Here is a 19,491-nt window from a genome sequence, read left to right on the forward strand (position 1 = left end):
ACTGTCATACTCTACCATCTGTTCTAGCAGGGTATTCCACTTAGCAGTAAGAAACCAATTCTAAAACAGCATCACATGCACATATTCTGTATTAGTGTGAGATCTTGAAAGGATCTTTTTCTTCCTAAATACCTAAGGCTTGGCCAAATAACTTTTTAACAAATCTTAGTGTCAAGAAATGCTGTCTGTGAATGAGAAAGAGCCAGCTTCTTAGAACACTGCAGAAAGCCTCTGTGTGGTCATCCAGTCAGAGAGAGAGCTCATTCCATGATTTCACAGCCTGTTGCTGGGCCTTAAAATGGCACCACTACAAGTCCTGTACAGGTGGGCAGATTCCCTGAGGAGGGACCTAAGAACATCTTGGGAGTACCAGAAGAAGGTTCACATCTGACAGCTGTGGGAGCAGCATGGTCAATAACTTTTTTGTTCAAAGCAGTATATTTGACAATCTGTCTGGCCCATAAAAAAGATCTAAGTGACTGCAGCTGTCTTCTCTGAACAGATCCTGCAGAGGTCCAAATGAGAATGGGTTAGCACAGGTGTATGGGAGAGCTTTATAACCGTGATGGATTGGAGATTCAGATGAATAATTTATTTGCTATACCTGTTTTCAAAAGACAGCATCACCACATCTCCTGAGGCCAGGAACCAGGAAAGAAAGAGACTAAAAAGAAAGCACATGTAGCACTGGGTCCTTAAATGACCTTTGATATCTAAGTGACAAGTAGAAATTAGGTCCATTTATGGAGAGTAACTGTTCTGAGTGTGTACACAGAAGATACTTTCAGCTGTTAAAATGCTTAAAAGTTTTTGGTGGAAGGGGCCATTCTCAGTGCTTTAAACAGACAAAATGCCAGAACAGATCCAGGAGCTCAGAACAAAATTTCATCTGGTCTACACTCTCTTTTTGGTCAGCAACTCACAGAGAATGAATTTCCCGGACCAGATATTCTTGAGCATCACACTTGGAAATTTAGGCATCCAGGACTTCAAACATTCCAGGCAGAGGACTCGGATTTATGAGTCATGTTCATCTGATCAAATATGTGATTTGAACATGAATTAAAAAAATAGCACCAAAGGATCCAGCTTGGCTTTACCTTTGATTTCTGCTTTTAGAAGTTTTTCAGATGGCTCTGCTGACCTTGGAACTCCCCTTGTACGTGATTAACCCCGAAAATGAAGTCAGATGTGCAGTGCCCTGCCTGGCTGTGGTTGTAGTAAAACTTTGTGATGTTCCAGGGCAGGTTTAGTCATCCTTGTCTTAGCAGTGCCCAGAGCTGTATCTACTATTTTAGAGTCAGACATAAACAAACGTATTCTCTGTCTATAAATGGACAGTGATATTACATGAACAAACAGCTTGTGGTGATTCACATGAGAATAAACTGGGGTTTTCTGCCAGGATAATTCACCTGGAGAGATGACTGCTTCCATTCACTTCCATTCTTGGAAGCAGGCTGAGAATAACAAACTGTTCCGATAACATCAGCCTATTTCCAGCCAATATATTTCCTACTGAGAGGCAGGGCAGGCCCCACCCTGTTACATGACAGCAGTAATTGGGCCTAGAAATGTGACTCATAACTCTGACACTTTGCCTCAGAGTTAGGTGTCAGCAGCAGCCAGTTGTCACAAACCCCTGTTTGAAAGAGTGATGCCAAGTCTTCTCTCCAGCAGTTCAGTGTTCATCTCTCACTTCTTGGAGCTCTGAAAAGCCTCAGTCTCAGCCCTGTGCTCCTATTAGATGGCTTCAGAATTTCAAATGAGTTTCCTTCTCTTTGTCTTGCTGCTCTTTCTCTTGCTGCAAACTAAACATTCAGGGCTTCCAGGGCACTTCATGGTGGTCAGTGTGCTCACAAAGGGAGTATAGGTCTCATTTTAGACCACCTTAGTGATTCTTAAGCATTTATATTTGTTGAAGCAGACACTGTTGTAGCCTTATCCTCTCTTCTTCCAGCTCTATAAACACTAGGTCATTAAATGTTTAATGTTTTGGGGTTTATTGAATGTTTAACTATTTCATGCTAAATGGAAAAGTCATTGAAAGGAAGAAAGGCATTGTCTATAAATCATATAATTACAGTATTAATAACAATAAACCGTGACTACATGGATCTCAGCTTCTAAGTGTTAGAAAATAACATAAGACAAATAGTTGTGAATCTGACTGTCTGGCTTATTATGTTGTCTCCAGCAATATCTTACAGCAGAAGTCTAGGGAAAAGGAGAGGTAGAGAGAGACATTTCTGAAAACACCTTCTTTATTTCCAATGAACGATAGCTCATGTCTTCCCCAGTTAGAGGTGGTATCACATCATTCCACTTTCATTTCCATTATTGAGGCTAGTTATTTTTTTGAGGCCATGCAAACTCTTGGCATGCCTAACATTCTGTGACAAGGGTTTCCAGTGCAGGCATGGGATTTTGGAACCTGTCCCTTGCCTGTTTCATCTGAGCATTGTGCTGGCCCACAATCATAGGCTGAACCCACCCACCTTTATCCCCAAAGAGCTGCACTGGAGTCCAAACCTGAACCATTACTCGGAAATTTACCTGCACATGGAGATATTGGCATGAGCTTACTTTAAGGGTCCTAAGGGACTTGTCCAAGATTACAAGGAAAGGCACTGGAAAAACAGGAAAACATCGCAAGAGGACTCTGATGAAAACACCCAAACTTTCCTTCAAATGTCCTTCTCTCTGGCTTAGTATCAATCTTAGTGGAATGATTTGGGCTTGCCAGATAATCTACAACAGCTTGCTGGATCCCAGAGTGTCTGATCTTCTCTTTTGAGCCCAAGGAGAACTAGGCTTCTGGCCAGCTAAGGAGAAGAATCCAGCTAGGCAGCCCTCTGGCCAAACTCCCTTTGGATGTGCAAGCTTGGACATTGATATTTCCCTGACACTAAGCTTTCCTCTTCAGCATGAATTGCCCATTACTTGAATTCCATCAGGGATTTCTTGTGTCATGGAAGAGTGGAGATTCTGCCTGAACACACTGAGCAGGACTGACTGCTTTCTGTGGATGAAGCTGTTGATGTGTGTGTGTGTGTGCCTGTATCTGCAGGACATAGATGTCTCAGTGTTTGCCTCTCAATGGTGCCTCTGTTCTACAACCATCTGTGTATAAAGCTGCTATTCTGCCATGAACAATGACTCATACAGGAAAGTCTCGAAGAATTAGGCAAGAACTATGTTCATCCTGAGGAGTATTGAAGATAAGGATCCAATCCCATAAATTCTTGGAAAAACTCAGCATTAGTTTTCCCTTGACAGCTTTAATCTTTAAAATCTGCTGTTGCTGACACACGTTTACAAACAGCAGGTTGGCAGCAAACTGTCTCTGTCAGTGGGCATCACACATCCACCACTTGCCTCTGACAGCCCTGCTCACTGTGACCAACTTTTCCTCACTCCATTTTCCACAAGGATTTTATGAGTTCTCTTCCATCTCCTGTATTTTCCTGAGACCCCACAGATTACTTTCTCCAGTCCCTTTTCTTATATTTCCTGGCTACTCCACTCCTCTGCCAAGAGCAGTGGGTGAGTGGGAGAAAGTAGGGTCACTATTCCTGATGCCCTGCAAGCTTCACCTGGACCTGGAGATGCCCAAAACTCTGTGCAGGCTGTAGGAGCAGGGATCTATATTGGTATCAAAAAATCACAACAATCTTCTCTTCAAATATCTTTCAGGGTCTGAGTACTCAGGAAAGAGCTGAAAGGAAGGAAAAATCCTGAGGATTTTATCAGTCTCCCGAAGCCAGAATGAATGCAGAAGGAAGAGTTTCTGAAGATCAAGTGAGCTTCTCTAGTGGGGAAGGTTCTACTTTGTGGCACCTTGTCTAACACTGTAGAAAGAAAAGATTGCAGGGTTCTGATATTCCAGTGACCCAGAAAGGAAACTGTCTGAGGAATGAAGATTAAGATGATCAAGAAAGTTTAAAACGTAATATAATCATATGAAAATTCCAGATATGTAAACCATACATTAAAAAAATATACACCAAAACAAATCAAATTTTTCAATTGGACTAGAATTTAATTAGAAATTTTATTCTCAGATTTTGAAATTTCTGTAGGTACCAAGTCTGTGCTTCTTGACCTTTCCAGTGAATATCAGTCCTCAAACTGCAGACAGAATGCAACTTTCTTCCTGCTAGATTAGTGAGTTCAGGTGAGTCAGTGAAAAATGTGCATTGAAATCCCATCTCCTACTCCAAGCAGGCCTAACTTCAAAGCTGGATAAAGTCACTCCAGGATCTCGGTCACCTGTATCCTGGAAACTCCAAGGATGGAAATTCCACGAGCTCCTTGAGCAGCCTGTCCAAGGCTGCAGCACTCTCGTGGTAAATGAGGTGCTCCCTTTGTTGAGAAAGGATTTTGCTGGTTGGCTACACGAGACCATTGCCTCTTGTCCTTTCACTGTGCACTTGCAGGAAAAGCTTGGGTGTGTTGGAATTCTTATCCCCCCCCACTTGCAACAGCATCTCTGCAATGAGATCCCCCAGCTTTCCCTCCTGCAGGCCAAACCAACCTAATTCCCATCTCACCTCCTCACACAACACACGCTCCCGCTGATCCTGGGGCTGTGCTGGAGCCCCTCCAGTGTGTCAGCATCTCCCATACAATGGGGGGTGTGTGTTTAAAAGCTGCACAGAGGATTGCAGATGCAGCCTCACCAGAGCCAGGCAGAAGGGAATGGCCACATTCCTGCACTTGCTGACCACTTGCTAATGCAATCCCGTGACTGGTGGGTGCTGCTGCTGCAGGGGAGCGCTGCTGACACAGGTCCAGCTTGTTTTCCATGAGAATCCCAAGGCCTTTGCTGCAGGGCTGCACTCTACAGTCAGTCCCCAGTCTGCCCTAATACATGGAGTTGTTTTGTCCCAGGTTGAAAAAAATAAAGTTATATTTTTCACAGAACAAATACATGAGGCGAATTAGACCAAATTTATCATGTGACTGAAAAGGGTCAAACCCTGAGTCCTCTTGTGCTGAGTGTGATGCTAATACAAGTCGAGATATTTGTATTGTATGTACTTGTGCTAATGCAAGTACAGATCAACAGTGGCACATGGGAGCAGCATTTCAACCTGAGAAATCTGAATTTTCTGCAGAAAGTTCTGATGTCAGTCACAGACTTAAGTAAAGGGGTTGTTAACTCTCAGCACAAATGACCCTTTTCCTACAAGCTTGAAAGAGAATCTTGTAGGCTGCTGGAATGAATCCCACTTCTATCCATTCCCCCAGGACCTCAAAGGAGGTGCAGGCACCATGCCTAGAGGGGATGAGCTCTGTGTGTGCATGGTGTGGTTTTAAATCAGCATTTTATCCTCCTTTGCAGATAGGCAAACTAGCAAGAATTACCCTTCGGATACCCTGAGATAGGACACAGCTCCATCTCTCTTAATCAGCTACTTTGTTACTGTTCTAAAACAAAGAGTCTTCTCCTTTTTTTAATTTCCTAGTAGATTTATATTTCATGTTACTTCTGGTTTGACTAAATGAAAAATACAACATTACTTGTTCTTAAAGAAATAAAGTTCATTTTATAAACCTAGCAGTTATCTCATTTCAGCTTCCTTTCAGCTTTCCACACTTTTTTTGAGGGACAAGCAAAGGACTCATAGGGCTCTGTAGATCTCATGACAACTACAAAGCACATCAGGAAGCTTCTGAGAATGCAAAGCATTATTCAGACAAAGGCTTTTCTTTCAGCTTTATAAATATGTTCTCAGCCATCATCATAGCAGAGCAAAAAATAGCCCCAAGAACACTCCTGCAGAACTAAACTCCCATGCAAGAGCTGTTTCTCTTTCTTTCAGTTTTTTTCTTCCTTTATGTACAAATAGGTTTGTGTTTAACAAAAGGATAAACCCTGCTAATCTACTGATCTGTCAGCTAGCCCTGTGCTTATCACAGCACTGTTTGTGGGCTGGGGCAGACCCAATGTGCACAGCTGTGCAATGAGAACTGCACCGTGTCCTGTGAGAGCGGGGGCAGGAGCTGCCACCTCGGGGGCTGGACACAGCCACTGCTGCAGTCACACACTGCTGTGTTTGTCAGCAGGCTGTCCACATCCGTCTCTGACAGCACACCGTGCCATCCTGCAGGACAGGACAGCCAGAGCCAGGAATGGCAGGTAGCCATGGAGCTGGGGATTGAAACAATGAGATGATTTTTGTCAGCTTGACAGACAGACCATTGCTTGATGGCAGAGCACTGTCCAACGAGGCGTCAGCAAACTACATGCCAGGGAGTTTTGACTGGCACAAAGGACCCTAAATGTGCACAGGAGGATGAATGGCCAGTCAGGAGCATGGGTAAGAGCCAGCTGTGATGACAGGGTGTAAAACACAGGATGAAGATGACGGAAACCTAAATGGAAAACAACGTATGGGAGCAATTTAAGCAGATAAGAACACAGAAGAGGAGAAAGGAATGACATGGAACGAAGGGACACAGAGTGCTGGATGTGCATGGGAGGAGGCAGGAGCCTTGGCTGGGGTGACCAGCACGTGTGGGGTGATGGCACTGGCGCCTGGAGAAAAAACCAGGAGTGAGGAGAGCACCCAGAGCCACTGGCTGTCACTTGGGCCAGCAGGCTGAGCACAGGCACGCAGCACAGCCCAGCAGGAGCACGGCCGGGAGCCAGCACTACCTGCGCCTTGCCCTCGGCACAGCAGCCAGCAGCGGGGAGGATCCAGTGTGGGATCAATGTCCAGGTGCAGGAGCGCGTCCTGCAGTCCACAGTGAGCCCCTGGCGCTGGCAGGGTGCTCCCAACACGGCGTTCTCTTCGGGACAACAGGAGCAGCTCAGCAACTGCGTGTCTGGGGCGCACCGCACCCCGCACAAACCTTATCTCACATAAACCTTATCCCGCACAAACCTTATCCCACATAAACCTTATCCCACATAAACCTTATCCCGCACAAACCTTATCCCGCACAAACCTTATCCCGCACAAACCTTATCCCGCACAAACCTTATCCCGCACAAACCTTATCCCGCATAAACCTTATCCCGCATAAACCTTATCCCACATAAACCTTATCCCGCATAAACCTTATCCCGCACAAACCTTATCCCGCATAAACCTTATCCCACATAAACCTTATCCCGCATAAACCTTATCCTGCACATCCCACATCCCGCACATCCCACACCCCTCTCATCCCACCCCTCACGCCTCGCACCCGCCCGTATCCCCGCACGCCCCCCGTACCCCCTGTACCCCCCGCACACCCCCTGTACCCCCCGTACCCCCTGTACCCCCCGCACACCCCCCTGTATCCTCCCTGTCCCCCCCGCACACCCCCAGCACACCCCCCGTATCCCCGCGGGCCCGCGCTGCCACAGCGCCCCCTCGCGCCGCTCTGGTGCAGCTGCGCCTGGCAGCGCTCCCGCCGCCTCCGCCCGGGACACGGAGCGCACAGCGGGACACGGACACACGGACAGACCGACACACGGACACACGGACACACGGACAGACCGACACACGGACACACGGACAGACCGACACACGGACACACGGACACACGGACACACGGACACACGGACACACGGACAGACCGACACACGGACACACGGACACACGGACACACGGACAGACCGACACACGGACACACGGACACACGGACAGACCGACACACGGACACACGGACAGACCGACACACGGACAGACCGACACACGGACACACGGACACGCGGACACACGGACACACGGACAGACCGACACACGGACACACGGACACACGGACACACGGACAGACCGACACACGGACACACGGACAGACCGACACACGGACACACGGACACACGGACAGACCGACACACGGACACACGGACACACGGACAGACCGACACACGGACACACGGACACACGGACAGACCGACACACGGACACACGGACACACGGACACACGGACAGACCGACACACGGACAGACCGACACACGGACACACGGACAGACCGACACACGGACACACGGACACACGGACACACGGACAGACCGACACACGGACAGACCGACACACGGACACACGGACAGACCGACACACGGACACACGGACACATGGACAGACCGACACACGGACACACGGACAGACCGACACACGGACACACGGACACACGGACACATGGACAGACCGACACACGGACACACGGACAGACCGACACACGGACACACGGACACACGGACAGACCGACACACGGACACACGGACACACGGACAGACCGACACACGGACACACGGACACACGGACACATGGACACACGGACAGACCGACACACGGACACACGGACAGACCGACACACGGACACACGGACAGACCGACACACGGACAGACCGACATACGGACACACGGACAGACCGACACACGGACACACGGACACACGGACAGACCGACACACGGACACACGGACACGCGGACACACGGACAGACCGACACACGGACAGACCGACACAGGGAGACAGGGACGCACGGACACACGGACACACCAACACCCACATATCGACACACGGACAGAGGGACATGGACACGAACACACGGACACAGGCACGGACAGAGGGACACATGGACAGAGGGACACGGACAGACAGAGAGACTGAAAGATTGAGACAGACATGGATGGACAGAGACTGAGAGACAGGCATGGACACACAGACAGGAGCAGATAGACTGGGATATGGACACGGACACACAGACAGGGGCAGGCATGGACAGACAGACAGACACACAGACACACGCTTGTCAATCTCATAGCGAATCAACAGCCCATATAGTCACTAAAGCATCACCCACGTTTATTTTTTATATACACACATATATATATATATGTATGTATAATTTCTCACAGCTTCACCTCAAAGTTGGCTAAATATATCAGTTACACACATGCACACTGGGTTACTAGAAAAAAGTAATGGATATCTGCTGGATGCATAGAAGTCTTTATCAGGAGGGAGCCTGCTGCAGCTCGGGTCAGGAACCTCATTTCTCTGATTTCTAAATACAGAAAAAGGAAGATAATGTAGAGGGTATTGGAACAAATGAGTTATTTGTGGTTTTGTTTCAGGTCTGTGGCTATTGCAATTGTTCTGCCATTTTATAATGAAGAAGTAATATCTCCCAATTGTGCTGAAAGACCTGGATTCTTAGAGTTGATTGTATTTGGTCTGACTCCTGTGGGGCACCAGAAGGACTTGCAAAGTGCAGGGGTTTTGAGTAAGTGACAATTCCTGGCCTTTCTTTATGAGGACACTCCAGTGGGAGTGGGAGGAATGCAGCTGTGGCTGTTTGGGCAGGGACCTTGGTGACACCACCTGCACAGGAAGGGTCCCTCTGCAGCCCCCGACTCACCTGGCCCTCCATGTCGCGGCTTTTGGCTCTCAGCTTGTTAACCTGTCCTTCGGCAATATCCGCTCGTTCTTTCGCCTCTTCCAGCTCGTGCTGGGCCTTGCGGCACCGCGAGAGATTGATGTTTGCCTGTTCTTCCTGAAATCAAATGGCACAAATGGCATGGCCCTGTCACCTCTGACAGCTGTGGCCGTGCCACAGTGACCTGTGCTGGCCTCGCAGGTACAGCCCTGCATTGCCAGTACTCTGTGAGTTTGTGTTTAGTGCCAGCCACAGCCCTCGGGGGACAGAACATCACCCCACTCAGCTCCAGGTGGGAAAACTGCCTGTGTGGCTCCCAAAGTGCACCAGGTCCAGGATAACTACAGCCACGCCCGCTCTGTTGCGAGCCATAATAAAGAATATTCAAAGGCAGTGGTCTTAGCTGCCCTGTCAAACTCAGTATTCAATTATTTTAATGATCTAGGAAGCCCACCTTTCAGAAATCTCCACCCAGGCCCCACTGAAAAGATTCCCCACTGAAAAGTCCTCCACTCACAGCTTCCTCAGCCTGTTTCTTGTACGCTTTCACTTTTAACTGCAGCTTGTCCACCAGGTCCTGGAGCCGAAGAATATTTTTCTTATCTTCTTCAGACTGTAGGAAGTGAAAATGGAGTCAGCCTTGGGGGATGAGCAGAGGTGATCCACGTGGGAGGGCAGAGGATTTGCAATACCTGGTAAGTGAGCTCCTTCAGCCTCCGTTCGTATTTGCGAGCCCCTTTCAGGGATTCTATTCCCCGTTTCTGCTCAGAATGAAGCTCATTTTCTAACTCATTAATCTGAAACACAGAACCAAGAATGGCTGCTGATCCTGCTGCAGACAAAGGGCCAGAGCAGGGCAGTGTCCTGAAGCTGCTTCTGGGGTCTAGACCAGCTAAAATATGCTCACCATGTTCTGCTGGTGATAACACAGTGTGTGAATCCATAGCTGTTTATAAAAGGAACTCAGCTGTGCATACCTAGAGCATTTGTAGTCAAAATTAGGCTTAAATATGTCAGAGAAGAAGAAATTGAAACAGGGAAGGGAAGGTACTATGAATGTTCACCAGGTAAATGGGAAAGATCTGTTTCATGTTTTTATCTATCATTTTATATCTTTGGGAGCGGCAGTGGCAAATACTGTTTAGGGACAGCATGGAAACCTGGCTGCTGTCTGTTCCTTTTCCACTTGTCAGCTTCCACAGGCATTGAATTAGAGATGTAAGGTGGCATATTTATGCCTGTGCCCCTCTGTAAACCTGCTCATTTCTGCTCTCTTTTTGAGCCTTTTACCAGCTGCCTCTACAGCCTTCCATGGCAGCAGGTTTCCAAATTTCACTGCCCACTCTGTAAAGCATTTATTTTTATTTATTTTAAAGGTGAAGATGGGCTGGTCTCTCCAAATGGCAGAGTCCTAGTCTTGTTTAGATAAAGCTTTATCTTGCAGATCCTTCCTGAGTTGCAGAGACCAGAACTGCACTCTAATATAGTGGCAACAATGCGTTGCCATACAACTCTGTCTTGTTCTCAGTGCCTTTCCTAATGAAGCCCAAAAATTTTTCTTTCTTAGGTTTTCGCTTCTATTGCACATCCAACAGCTTCTGAAGTCTGTCCATTACCAGTTCCAATTTCCTCCCCAAGTAAATATGACTTAAACTATTCTTCCCTAGACAAAATTACCATCTAGGTCTCCCTGATTTCCATCTGCCCCCATTTTTGCCCACTCAGTTTTTTTGAGGTCACTCTCAAGTTCATCACCACAGTGCAATGTTTGGCTACTCAGCACAGCTCTCATCAAACCTGCTGGGAATACCTGGGGCTCTCCCTGTTTTCACCCTCCCAAGAGGTTCCAGAAACCAAGGGCCCTGTCAGAAACTTCACCTCAGTCTACCCAAGCCTTCACCATACCCTGGCCTCCAGCTTCTGAAGTTGTTTCTTCCCTCCCTTCAGTGCCAGCTGCTCAGCCTCATCCAGACGGTGCTGCAGGTCCTTCACTGTCTGTTCCAGGTTCTTCTTCATCCTCTCCAGGTGGGCACTGGTGTCCTGCTCCTTCTTCAGCTCTTCTGCCATCATGGCTGCCTGGTTTGGTGCACAGTGATGTTACAAATATCCCAATATCCAAAAATATCCCAAATATCCAGCAGTTCTGGGTGTCTGGGGGCAATGCCCAGCTTCACACTGGTGAGTGACTCTGCACACTCTCAGTGCCCAGGGCTGTGCTAAGGCTCTGTCATACAAACACAATCACTCTCTCAAAGTCTGTGTTTCTAAAACTGCTTCACCTCAGAGAACAGAGTTGATATAAAGAAAAAAAATAATCAAGGCATGCAAATGGCTTGCTACCAAACTTCTATTTTCTAAGTCTGTCAAAATTGAAGAAGTTAAAAAATTGAAGTATTACCAGCTAGCACTCTACCTCTCTGGGCTTCCTCATGACTGAGTATCTGGCTGTTTAATGCTGCAATTTGCCAAAGTCAGACTTCTAAGCAGTTTTTGCTAGTGAGATGACCTCAAACTACACTGAAAATCTTATGTCTGCTGAGGTCCTCAGAATCTGGGATAGATATCTGTCTATATAGATATCTGATAGATAGATAGCTGTCACCAATGTGGCACAGCAGAGATCCTGCAGTGCTGCTGCTGGTGGGCAGTCAGGAGCAAACACTGGTGCACCAGGATTTGATGGAATTTCGTCAGTCACCATTTTTTTTTAATTTTTCACCCTTCCTAGATGGCCCCAGGTATTGTTACTTCTGATAATGTGGAACCTGTAGCCTCATTTAAATGAAACCTTTTTATCCTCTTTTTCTTTCTTACATGCCTAGCATTTGTATAGAATTGTGTACGATTTTAGCCTTAATTTTGGCTTTTCTGTGCTTTGTCTCGACACGCCTTTGTTTGAAACTACTCTTTTTCTATTACAGTTTTGCCACCATCTGTTCTATCCTGCCTATTACATTTACTCTGGAAGCAAAAGTGAATAGGTGTAGAGAAGGGGAGAGAGAATGCCTCTTCAATATCGACACCTAGCAGGACACGAGGACCCTTTCTGAAGGAGTCTTCTGTGACAAGTAGCGGGGCAATGGCTGCATGAGGCCCATGTGGAAGGGACTGTGTGTCTCAGATATTTTCTGTTGAAGAATTGCTTCTCCTCCATCTGATTGCTGCCTTTCTAAACTGTGAAAGTGACTGTGCAAAATGGCACACCAAAAAAGTGACTAGTACAAAATGGAAGGGAGGCAAGCAAGAGGACTCACATCTGTGATTGCTTTCTTTGCTTTCTCCTCTGCATTTCTGGCTTCCTGAATACTGTCTTCAACTTCAGTCTGTAAATGAGTTATGTCCACTTCCAGTCTCTTCTTGGTGTTGAGGAGGCTTGTGTTCTGTTGGGGCAGTCAGCAGACAGGTCATTCCCACCTCATTTGTGCCATTTTCACCTTGTTTGTACCATTTCACCTCGTTTGTGCCATTTTGACCTTGTTTGTGCCACTCCCACCTCATTTGTGCCATTTTCACCCTATTTGTGCCATTCCCACCCCATTTCTGCCAGTTTCACCTCATTTGTGCCACGCCCACCCCATTTGTGCCACGCCCTCCTCATTTGTGCCACGCCCACTTCATTTGTAGCAATCTCCAGGAGATGCCGAGTACCTGTGAGTGGAGCAGCTGCACTCTCTCACTGGCATCCGTCAACTCCTGCTCGGAAACCCTGCGGGCTCGCTCCGTCTGCTCCATGGCAGCTCGCATCTCCTCCATTTCTGTTGTCATCAGACTGTTCCTGCGCTCTGCTATAGCAAGCTGCTCTTTCAGGTCATCGTTCTCTCTCAAGGCATCATCTAAATGGAGCTGGGAATCCTTAAAAGGTGAAAGCACTTGTTGTGAGACCCAGAAGCAAGGAGAGGGAATGGCAAAGACCCACGGGACAGTAGCCTTGTGGTCCCTACCTTGAGCTGCCCCTGCACAGCTTTAAGGTGCTTCTGTGTCTCTGCTGCCTGACAGTTGGCATGGCTCAGCTGTATTTCCATGTCGTTCAGATCTCCTTCCATCTTCTTTTTCAGCCTCAGAGCATCATTTCTGCTTCTGACCTCGGCATCCAGCATGGTTTGCATAGACTCTAACACCCTCTGGTGATTCCTCTTCAGCTGTTGAATTTCCTCATCTTTCTCTGCAGTCCTTCTGTCAACATCTGACTTCACCTGGTTCAGCTCCAGCTGGACACGTAAGATTTTCCCCTCTTCATGCTCTAAAGAGCCCTGTCAGGGTTGAAACATCATAATTTGTCTCTGTAGTGTCCATTGCTGGGAAACACCCACGCAGAAATGTGACCCTTTGCAGCTGGGAGGGCAGGTGTATTTGCCTTAGGGATTATTAAAAATAATCCCTATTTACCATGGACCTTTAGAGAAGACCAAGCACTGAAAAAGCTGACTGCTGTTCCATACTCATTGTACCCCAGCTAGATACTAAATTTAGGAATAATATTCCTTGGGAAAATGCCTCAGATACCACAGGGTCTGGGCACTGAAGGCTGTGGTGACACTGGAGACACAACACATCATGTGGAAATATTAAGCAGGACAGCCAAGCCTCCTGCTCAGAAGCAGCCTGCCTTCTCTTGCATCTCCCTGCTGATTTCTGCTTTGTCCCATCCCAGTGACTGTGGGGGCAAGCTGCTCTTTCACACAACCTTCCCCTCTGGTACTCATTTCGTTCCCTCTGGTGTCCTCCAGCTTCAGATGTAGTACCAATGAAAAGCCTGAAGCTGGGTCTTTGCACCCAGTGGACAGAAATAAGCACATGCAGAGAATAAAACAGTTGATGTAGCCCTGGCATCCCTTTTAAAACATTTTCCAGAGATGCCTGATTCTGCTTTTAGACTCTAGAATGAGCCTATGAGAATAATTCAGGATTAGACTGACCATATTTAGATGCATAAATTAGAGTAAATGGATTATATGATCACAATAACTTTTGCTCCTACTGCCCACCCATTTAGTGAGATCTAGAGATGTGCCAGTTGTTTTACAATTCTTTTTCAACCTAAGAGGAGTTAACGAGAAAATAAAGTGAGGCTTTTCTTGGTGGTGGACAACAAAAGACAAAAGGTCTGTCAACAGTCAATACAGGGAAAATCCTGGATATAAGGATAAAATATTTTACCCTGAGAACGATGTTGCACTGGAAAAGGTTGTCCAGCAATACTCCGAAATCCCCATCCTTGAAAATTTTAAAAAACACTTAGACAAGACTTTGAGCAACCTAATGTAAGTTCAAAATTTGCCCTTCTTTAACTAGGAAGTTGACTAAAGACTTCTAGGGATCCTGTACAAGCTAAGTTAATTATGTGTCTCTGTGTTTGAGAGTATACCATGGGCAGCTCATGAAGTGCTCACAAAGATATTTTGTGGAGAATCATATGTGGTTATACAGAAGTAATAAAATCTTTTCCAAGAGGCAGTCAGGGAAGATATAGAACAGAAGGCAGAGCCCAGACAAGAGGGAACTGAAGGAGCTACAATCTGGCATGGATTGACAAAAAAAGTAAGGTTTAAAGTAATGGGGAGCTGAGGGGTAGCCAAAGAGAGTAAGGAAGACAGGAATCATGGAATTGTGAGACCCAGTATGCAGCCTGTGCCAGCAGTGTGTGACAGTGCACCAGTGTAGTGTGAGATTCAGCAGATCCCCAGCAACCTCTCAATGTTCATCAGAACCTGTGTCCTGTGAACTGGCTCCCCTTTCAACCTGTTACTGACTCCTGTTTATGGAAAGTGGTGGAACTGAAGGAATGTTGCCTCAATTCTCTTCAGCATTCATCTTGCTTTGAGCAGGAGGCGACATTGAGAAAACTTTTAAGTATGGATTTGACCTTCTCTGGAAACATCCTTTCTTAATTTGACTAGAAAACAAAACTGCCAGAGTTTTGAAATGCTGGTGACTTTTTTCAGCCTTCCTTGGGAGCAAATTCAAACAGATAGTGCCAAATGAGCTCAATTTTAGACTGGGGCTGAGGGGTTTTTGTGATGATAGCACAGCAAGGTATGGCACATTGGTATGGCAGGGGAGCAGTCCCTGTGCTTTTTGGTCTGTCTGTGCTGTCTTTCTGAATTTTTTGGGACAGTTTCAGGATAAGCAGGAATATAAAATATATACCCAAATTTTCTCCATTTGTGATTTCTCTAAAAGCAAGCCCCTGACTGAGGACACTTGCCTCTGCTTCTTCTAATGCTGCTTGTAGGTCACACTTTTCTTGCTCAATTTGCTTCTTTGCTTTTTCCAGCCCGTGATTTGCTTTTCCAGACTCAGCAATCTGTTCAGTCAGATCAGAAATTTCCTCTGCAACCAGAAAACACATACTCAGCTCCTCTCAGACAGTGTGATCAGTGGCACCTGCAATTGCTCTTTGGCAATGGGAGTGACAAAAGAGACTCTGGTGTCATGGGATGTAACAGTGAGAAGAAATACTACATCTTGTCTTGTGTGTAATCTTTATTTCTGATAACCTGCACATTCCAGTTCAGTGTACAATTTGAAAATGAGAGGGACCAACTGAAGTGAGCTTAGGAAAAAAATGTCAACTTCCTCTGGGTAGTGAAATTACATCTCCAGAGACAGTCATGTTTGATTGATTTCTTTATGCTTAGATAATCCCCAGTGATCATTCAGTTCGCAAAAAGGATCTGAACTGTATTTCCTTTCTATAATTAGTTTGCTTATTAAATGCTAATCCATTGTGCCACAGCTGCACAATCCTCCAATAATCAGCAGACAACAGCCCTCCAGATTTTTTCCAGTGGCAGTGACTGAAGCAGTCTGAAAACACTGAGTATCATCATAATTTCTGCCTATTCAGTTAACTTGGTCCTTATCCATGCATAGGATTATGATGGTTTGAAGAAAGGGGAACATCCTGAGGAAGCAGGATGCTGCAGAGATGAAAGTGTGTGCTTGCAGGTGACTTTATAATCAGCTGAACAGGAAAGTCACCACCTTTGTGGGAAAATCATAAAGAACAAAACCCTGGGAAGAGGCAGAGCTCTGGTAGTCCAGAAATGTGGAAGCATCTAAGGGCTGAGAGTGAATCTGAGCTGACAGACACGTGAACTTACGCTGGAGGTTCTTGTTCTCCCGTCTGACAGTCTCAGCCTGGTCAAGCATTTCCTCATAGGCGTTCTTCATCCGGAAGATCTCGGTGCTGAGAGCACGAGACTCCTTCTGGGCAGCCTCCAGCTCAGTCTGACTCTCCTGGTACTTCTGCTTCCATTCAGCCAGGATCTGGAGTGACAGGAGAAGAATGACCCATTCTGAAACACTCCATCTCTGCACCTTTATGTGACAAGAACCCAAGAGGCCTGGCCTAGCCTAACAGCCTTTTGCTGTTGTACTCTGCCTGTGACAATAACTCCCTGTGATGCATACTCTGGTTGTTTTGGTGGGATCTACTTAAATTTGCCTCTTCAATCAACACTATGCATGCCCCAGGCTGTCAGGAAGGAGTTTGGATTGACACCAGCCCAAACATAATGTAGTTGGTCTGAATGATATGTTTGGATATAAATGATATGAATGATAGGTCTGGATATGTGAGACTTGATAGAGTTACAGGAGCCAGTGGTCCTGGACTAAGCCCACCAAGAAAGGTCATTCTCTACCAATTCTCTCCTCAGTTTGATACCACAGACCTGTAAGATCCCTTTTTAGCACAGCCTTTTCACTCGCACCAGGGTAGGCCAGAACACAGGGCTGTGCAGCATCACTTGATCCAACAGTGCAGATCCTTCAGTAAGGGCATTGAAGGCTGAAATGACATGAGTCTGAGGCTCTGCCTAACCCCAAGGTTAGACTGGCAGACTAGCACCAGGGCTTGTTAGCTTGCATGTGAGTACTCAGGCTGTTTGAGCAGTCTCCGTTGTGAAAACTTCATGCTTCTTAAAATTATCAGAAGGCTGCTTTATTATTTGCTGTGGTCACCTGGGGTTACTCACACAGTGGCTTTTTCATTACCATATTTCCCTCTATGGCATCCTTATCATAACTTTGCTTTGGGTAAAATGCAATTTCTTTTACTGTGAGTGCAGAACTTCGGTCATTTCAGAATTTGTCTTGTCCTATCAAATAACTAGTGATGTTTAGATCTGGCATGGTCTTTTGAACAAACCTTGTCAAAGTTCCTCTGCTTTTTATCGAATGCTGCACAGACTGCGTGTGACCTCTCCACATCAATCATGAGGTCATCCACTTCCCCCTGCAGCTTCTGCTTTGTCTTCTCCAGTGAAGCACACTTTGCATTGACAGCCTCAATCTGCTCCTCTGACTCCTGCAGGCGCTGGGCCAGCTTCTTCCTGCAGGATGGGACATTTAGCACTGAGAAACAGAAAATCCTGACCTTCTCGGGAAATGAACATGAAAGGAGTTTAGAATGGGGAAGATGGGCAGAGAGAGCAATATATAGTGCTGTGGTGCTCGGAGCCTGGGGTGGCACAGCACTCTGAAGTGATGCACAGACTGGGAGAATATGCACCAAGTATGAGCTGTACCAGTGTGGAGAGAGACCAAAAATATGCTTTCAATACTGACAGTGTAAAGAATGTGCTCTTTCAACTGCTATGATGAACTTAATGCACTGGAATTCTCCTTTATGTAGACAGCCCTAAGCCTCCGCCCGTACTTCTCTTTTAAATATCTACTCACTCCCCTTTCCACTTCTAATACATTAAAAAGCACACTGCTCTGCATATTACCACTACAAACATATTCTGGTTTCCTTCAGTTCTTCACTCATTACACTTAAATATCCTTCTACTTTCTCCAAGCCATCCCTCCACGTACTTGGCCTCCTCGAGCTCCTCCGTGCGCTGAATGGCGTCTGTCTCGTATTTGGTTCTCCACTGAGCCACCTCGCTGTTGGCCTTGGACATGGCTCTCTGCAGCTCCCCCTTGGCCTCCTGCTCCTCCTCATATTGTTCCCGGAGCAAGTCACAGTCGTGGCGAGCGGACTGCAGGGCGTGGGCCAGGGCGTTCTTGGCCTTGGTAGTTAAAATTAAACAAGTTGTCAGAACACGAATAATTTGTGACTGGCTATTTTTCCTGTAGTCTGATAAAATATTCATATCTGCCTGTCCATGTGCTACAGTTGCTAGAGGAATAGAAGGAACAAAATTAATAACTTGAGGGATTCTGTGTTTCAGGCTTGATGTTGTTAAGCAGGGTCAGGTGCTTGCCCATTTCGTCTGGGATAACAATTCTCAAACACATCTGCACCAGGTGTTTCGGGCAGAGGTAAAATAAATCCACCAACAGACAAAGTGCAAGCACTCCTGCTTTATTTCCTTTTTCTGGCTGCTGCTGTTTGCTTTGCCTATGGGCATAGAGCTGCTTTCCCTCATTTCTCTCATGTTTTTGATCTTTAGAATGCATGATGAGAAGGGCATAAACTGTCTTGCTTATTTAATTTCTAATGCCTCCCCTCTGTCTAGTATTCCAAGTCAAAGTTCAAAATTTTCACTATTCTGATGTCTCTTCTCTGAGGAGAAATCTCATTTATTCTTTTTATCGCATTGATTTATTTTAAAATTTGTTGTTCCAAATGAAACCAAGTCACCTTATTTTCTTCCTCCAGTTGTCTCTTCAGCTCTTCAGTCTGCTGAGTGAAAGTATGTTTGCCTCGAGTTAGCTGAGAAATCAAGGACTCCTTCTCCTCCAGTTGCCGAGTAAGTTCACCTAACGAGAAAATGTCGATTTTCTTAGACAGAGATACAAGACATAAAATAAATGAATGAGAGCCGCTAGCCATGTGGAAAGTGATTACAAGACATAAAGTGGTAAATTGAAGGGAGAGCAGTAATTGCATTCCCACCGATGGGGAAAGCTGTTGAAGAGAAATGCCGTGCTGGCATCAAAGAAAAGAAGACAAACCGACCACAAACTCACATGTTCATTTTGACTGACAGGACTCCTTCTGGTTTGTTTTTGTTTCCTTAGGTAGGTTTCTATGATTGCCACCAGGAGGAGATCCTACATTCTGAATTTTGTTCGGATCACCAAGTCATGAATATGTTACAAAACACATGGGCATTCAGGCAGCGTATTTAAGTACTTGACTGGAGTAATACA

General features: G+C 46.3%; 2 protein-coding genes across 2 annotated transcripts in view; both read right to left on the reverse strand.

The window, feature by feature from the left end:
• Positions 1–6,240: 6,240 nt before the first annotated feature.
• The window catches only part of LOC102105629 (myosin-4), a 31,010-nt gene continuing 17,759 nt past the window's right edge, over positions 6,241–19,491 (reverse strand). Inside the window, exons 27-39 of the mRNA XM_088065603.1 lie at positions 18,980–19,098; positions 18,208–18,404; positions 17,537–17,720; positions 16,488–16,653; positions 15,590–15,714; positions 13,326–13,634; positions 13,033–13,236; positions 12,639–12,764; positions 11,290–11,460; positions 10,077–10,181; positions 9,902–9,997; positions 9,367–9,501; positions 6,241–6,381 (exon numbers count right to left, since the gene is read on the reverse strand). Coding sequence (XP_087921729.1) covers positions 6,241–6,381; positions 9,367–9,501; positions 9,902–9,997; positions 10,077–10,181; positions 11,290–11,460; positions 12,639–12,764; positions 13,033–13,236; positions 13,326–13,634; positions 15,590–15,714; positions 16,488–16,653; positions 17,537–17,720; positions 18,208–18,404; positions 18,980–19,098 — 2,078 coding nt within the window. The remainder of the gene's footprint in view (positions 6,382–9,366; positions 9,502–9,901; positions 9,998–10,076; positions 10,182–11,289; positions 11,461–12,638; positions 12,765–13,032; positions 13,237–13,325; positions 13,635–15,589; positions 15,715–16,487; positions 16,654–17,536; positions 17,721–18,207; positions 18,405–18,979; positions 19,099–19,491) is intronic.
• On the reverse strand, positions 6,411–8,273 carry LOC148182719 (uncharacterized; the record flags this gene model as incomplete). The annotated part of the gene is made up of 4 exons (XM_088065429.1): positions 6,411–6,544; positions 6,665–6,743; positions 7,557–7,746; positions 7,849–8,273. Coding segments are annotated over 4 exons (828 nt in total), but the record flags the coding sequence as incomplete, so codon positions are not given.

Source organism: Pseudopodoces humilis, chromosome 21 (genome assembly GCF_049639895.1).
Source record: "Pseudopodoces humilis isolate 2021_Gansu_Grassland_sample_001 chromosome 21, ASM4963989v1, whole genome shotgun sequence".
Classification (NCBI taxonomy): Eukaryota; Metazoa; Chordata; class Aves; order Passeriformes; family Paridae; genus Pseudopodoces; species Pseudopodoces humilis.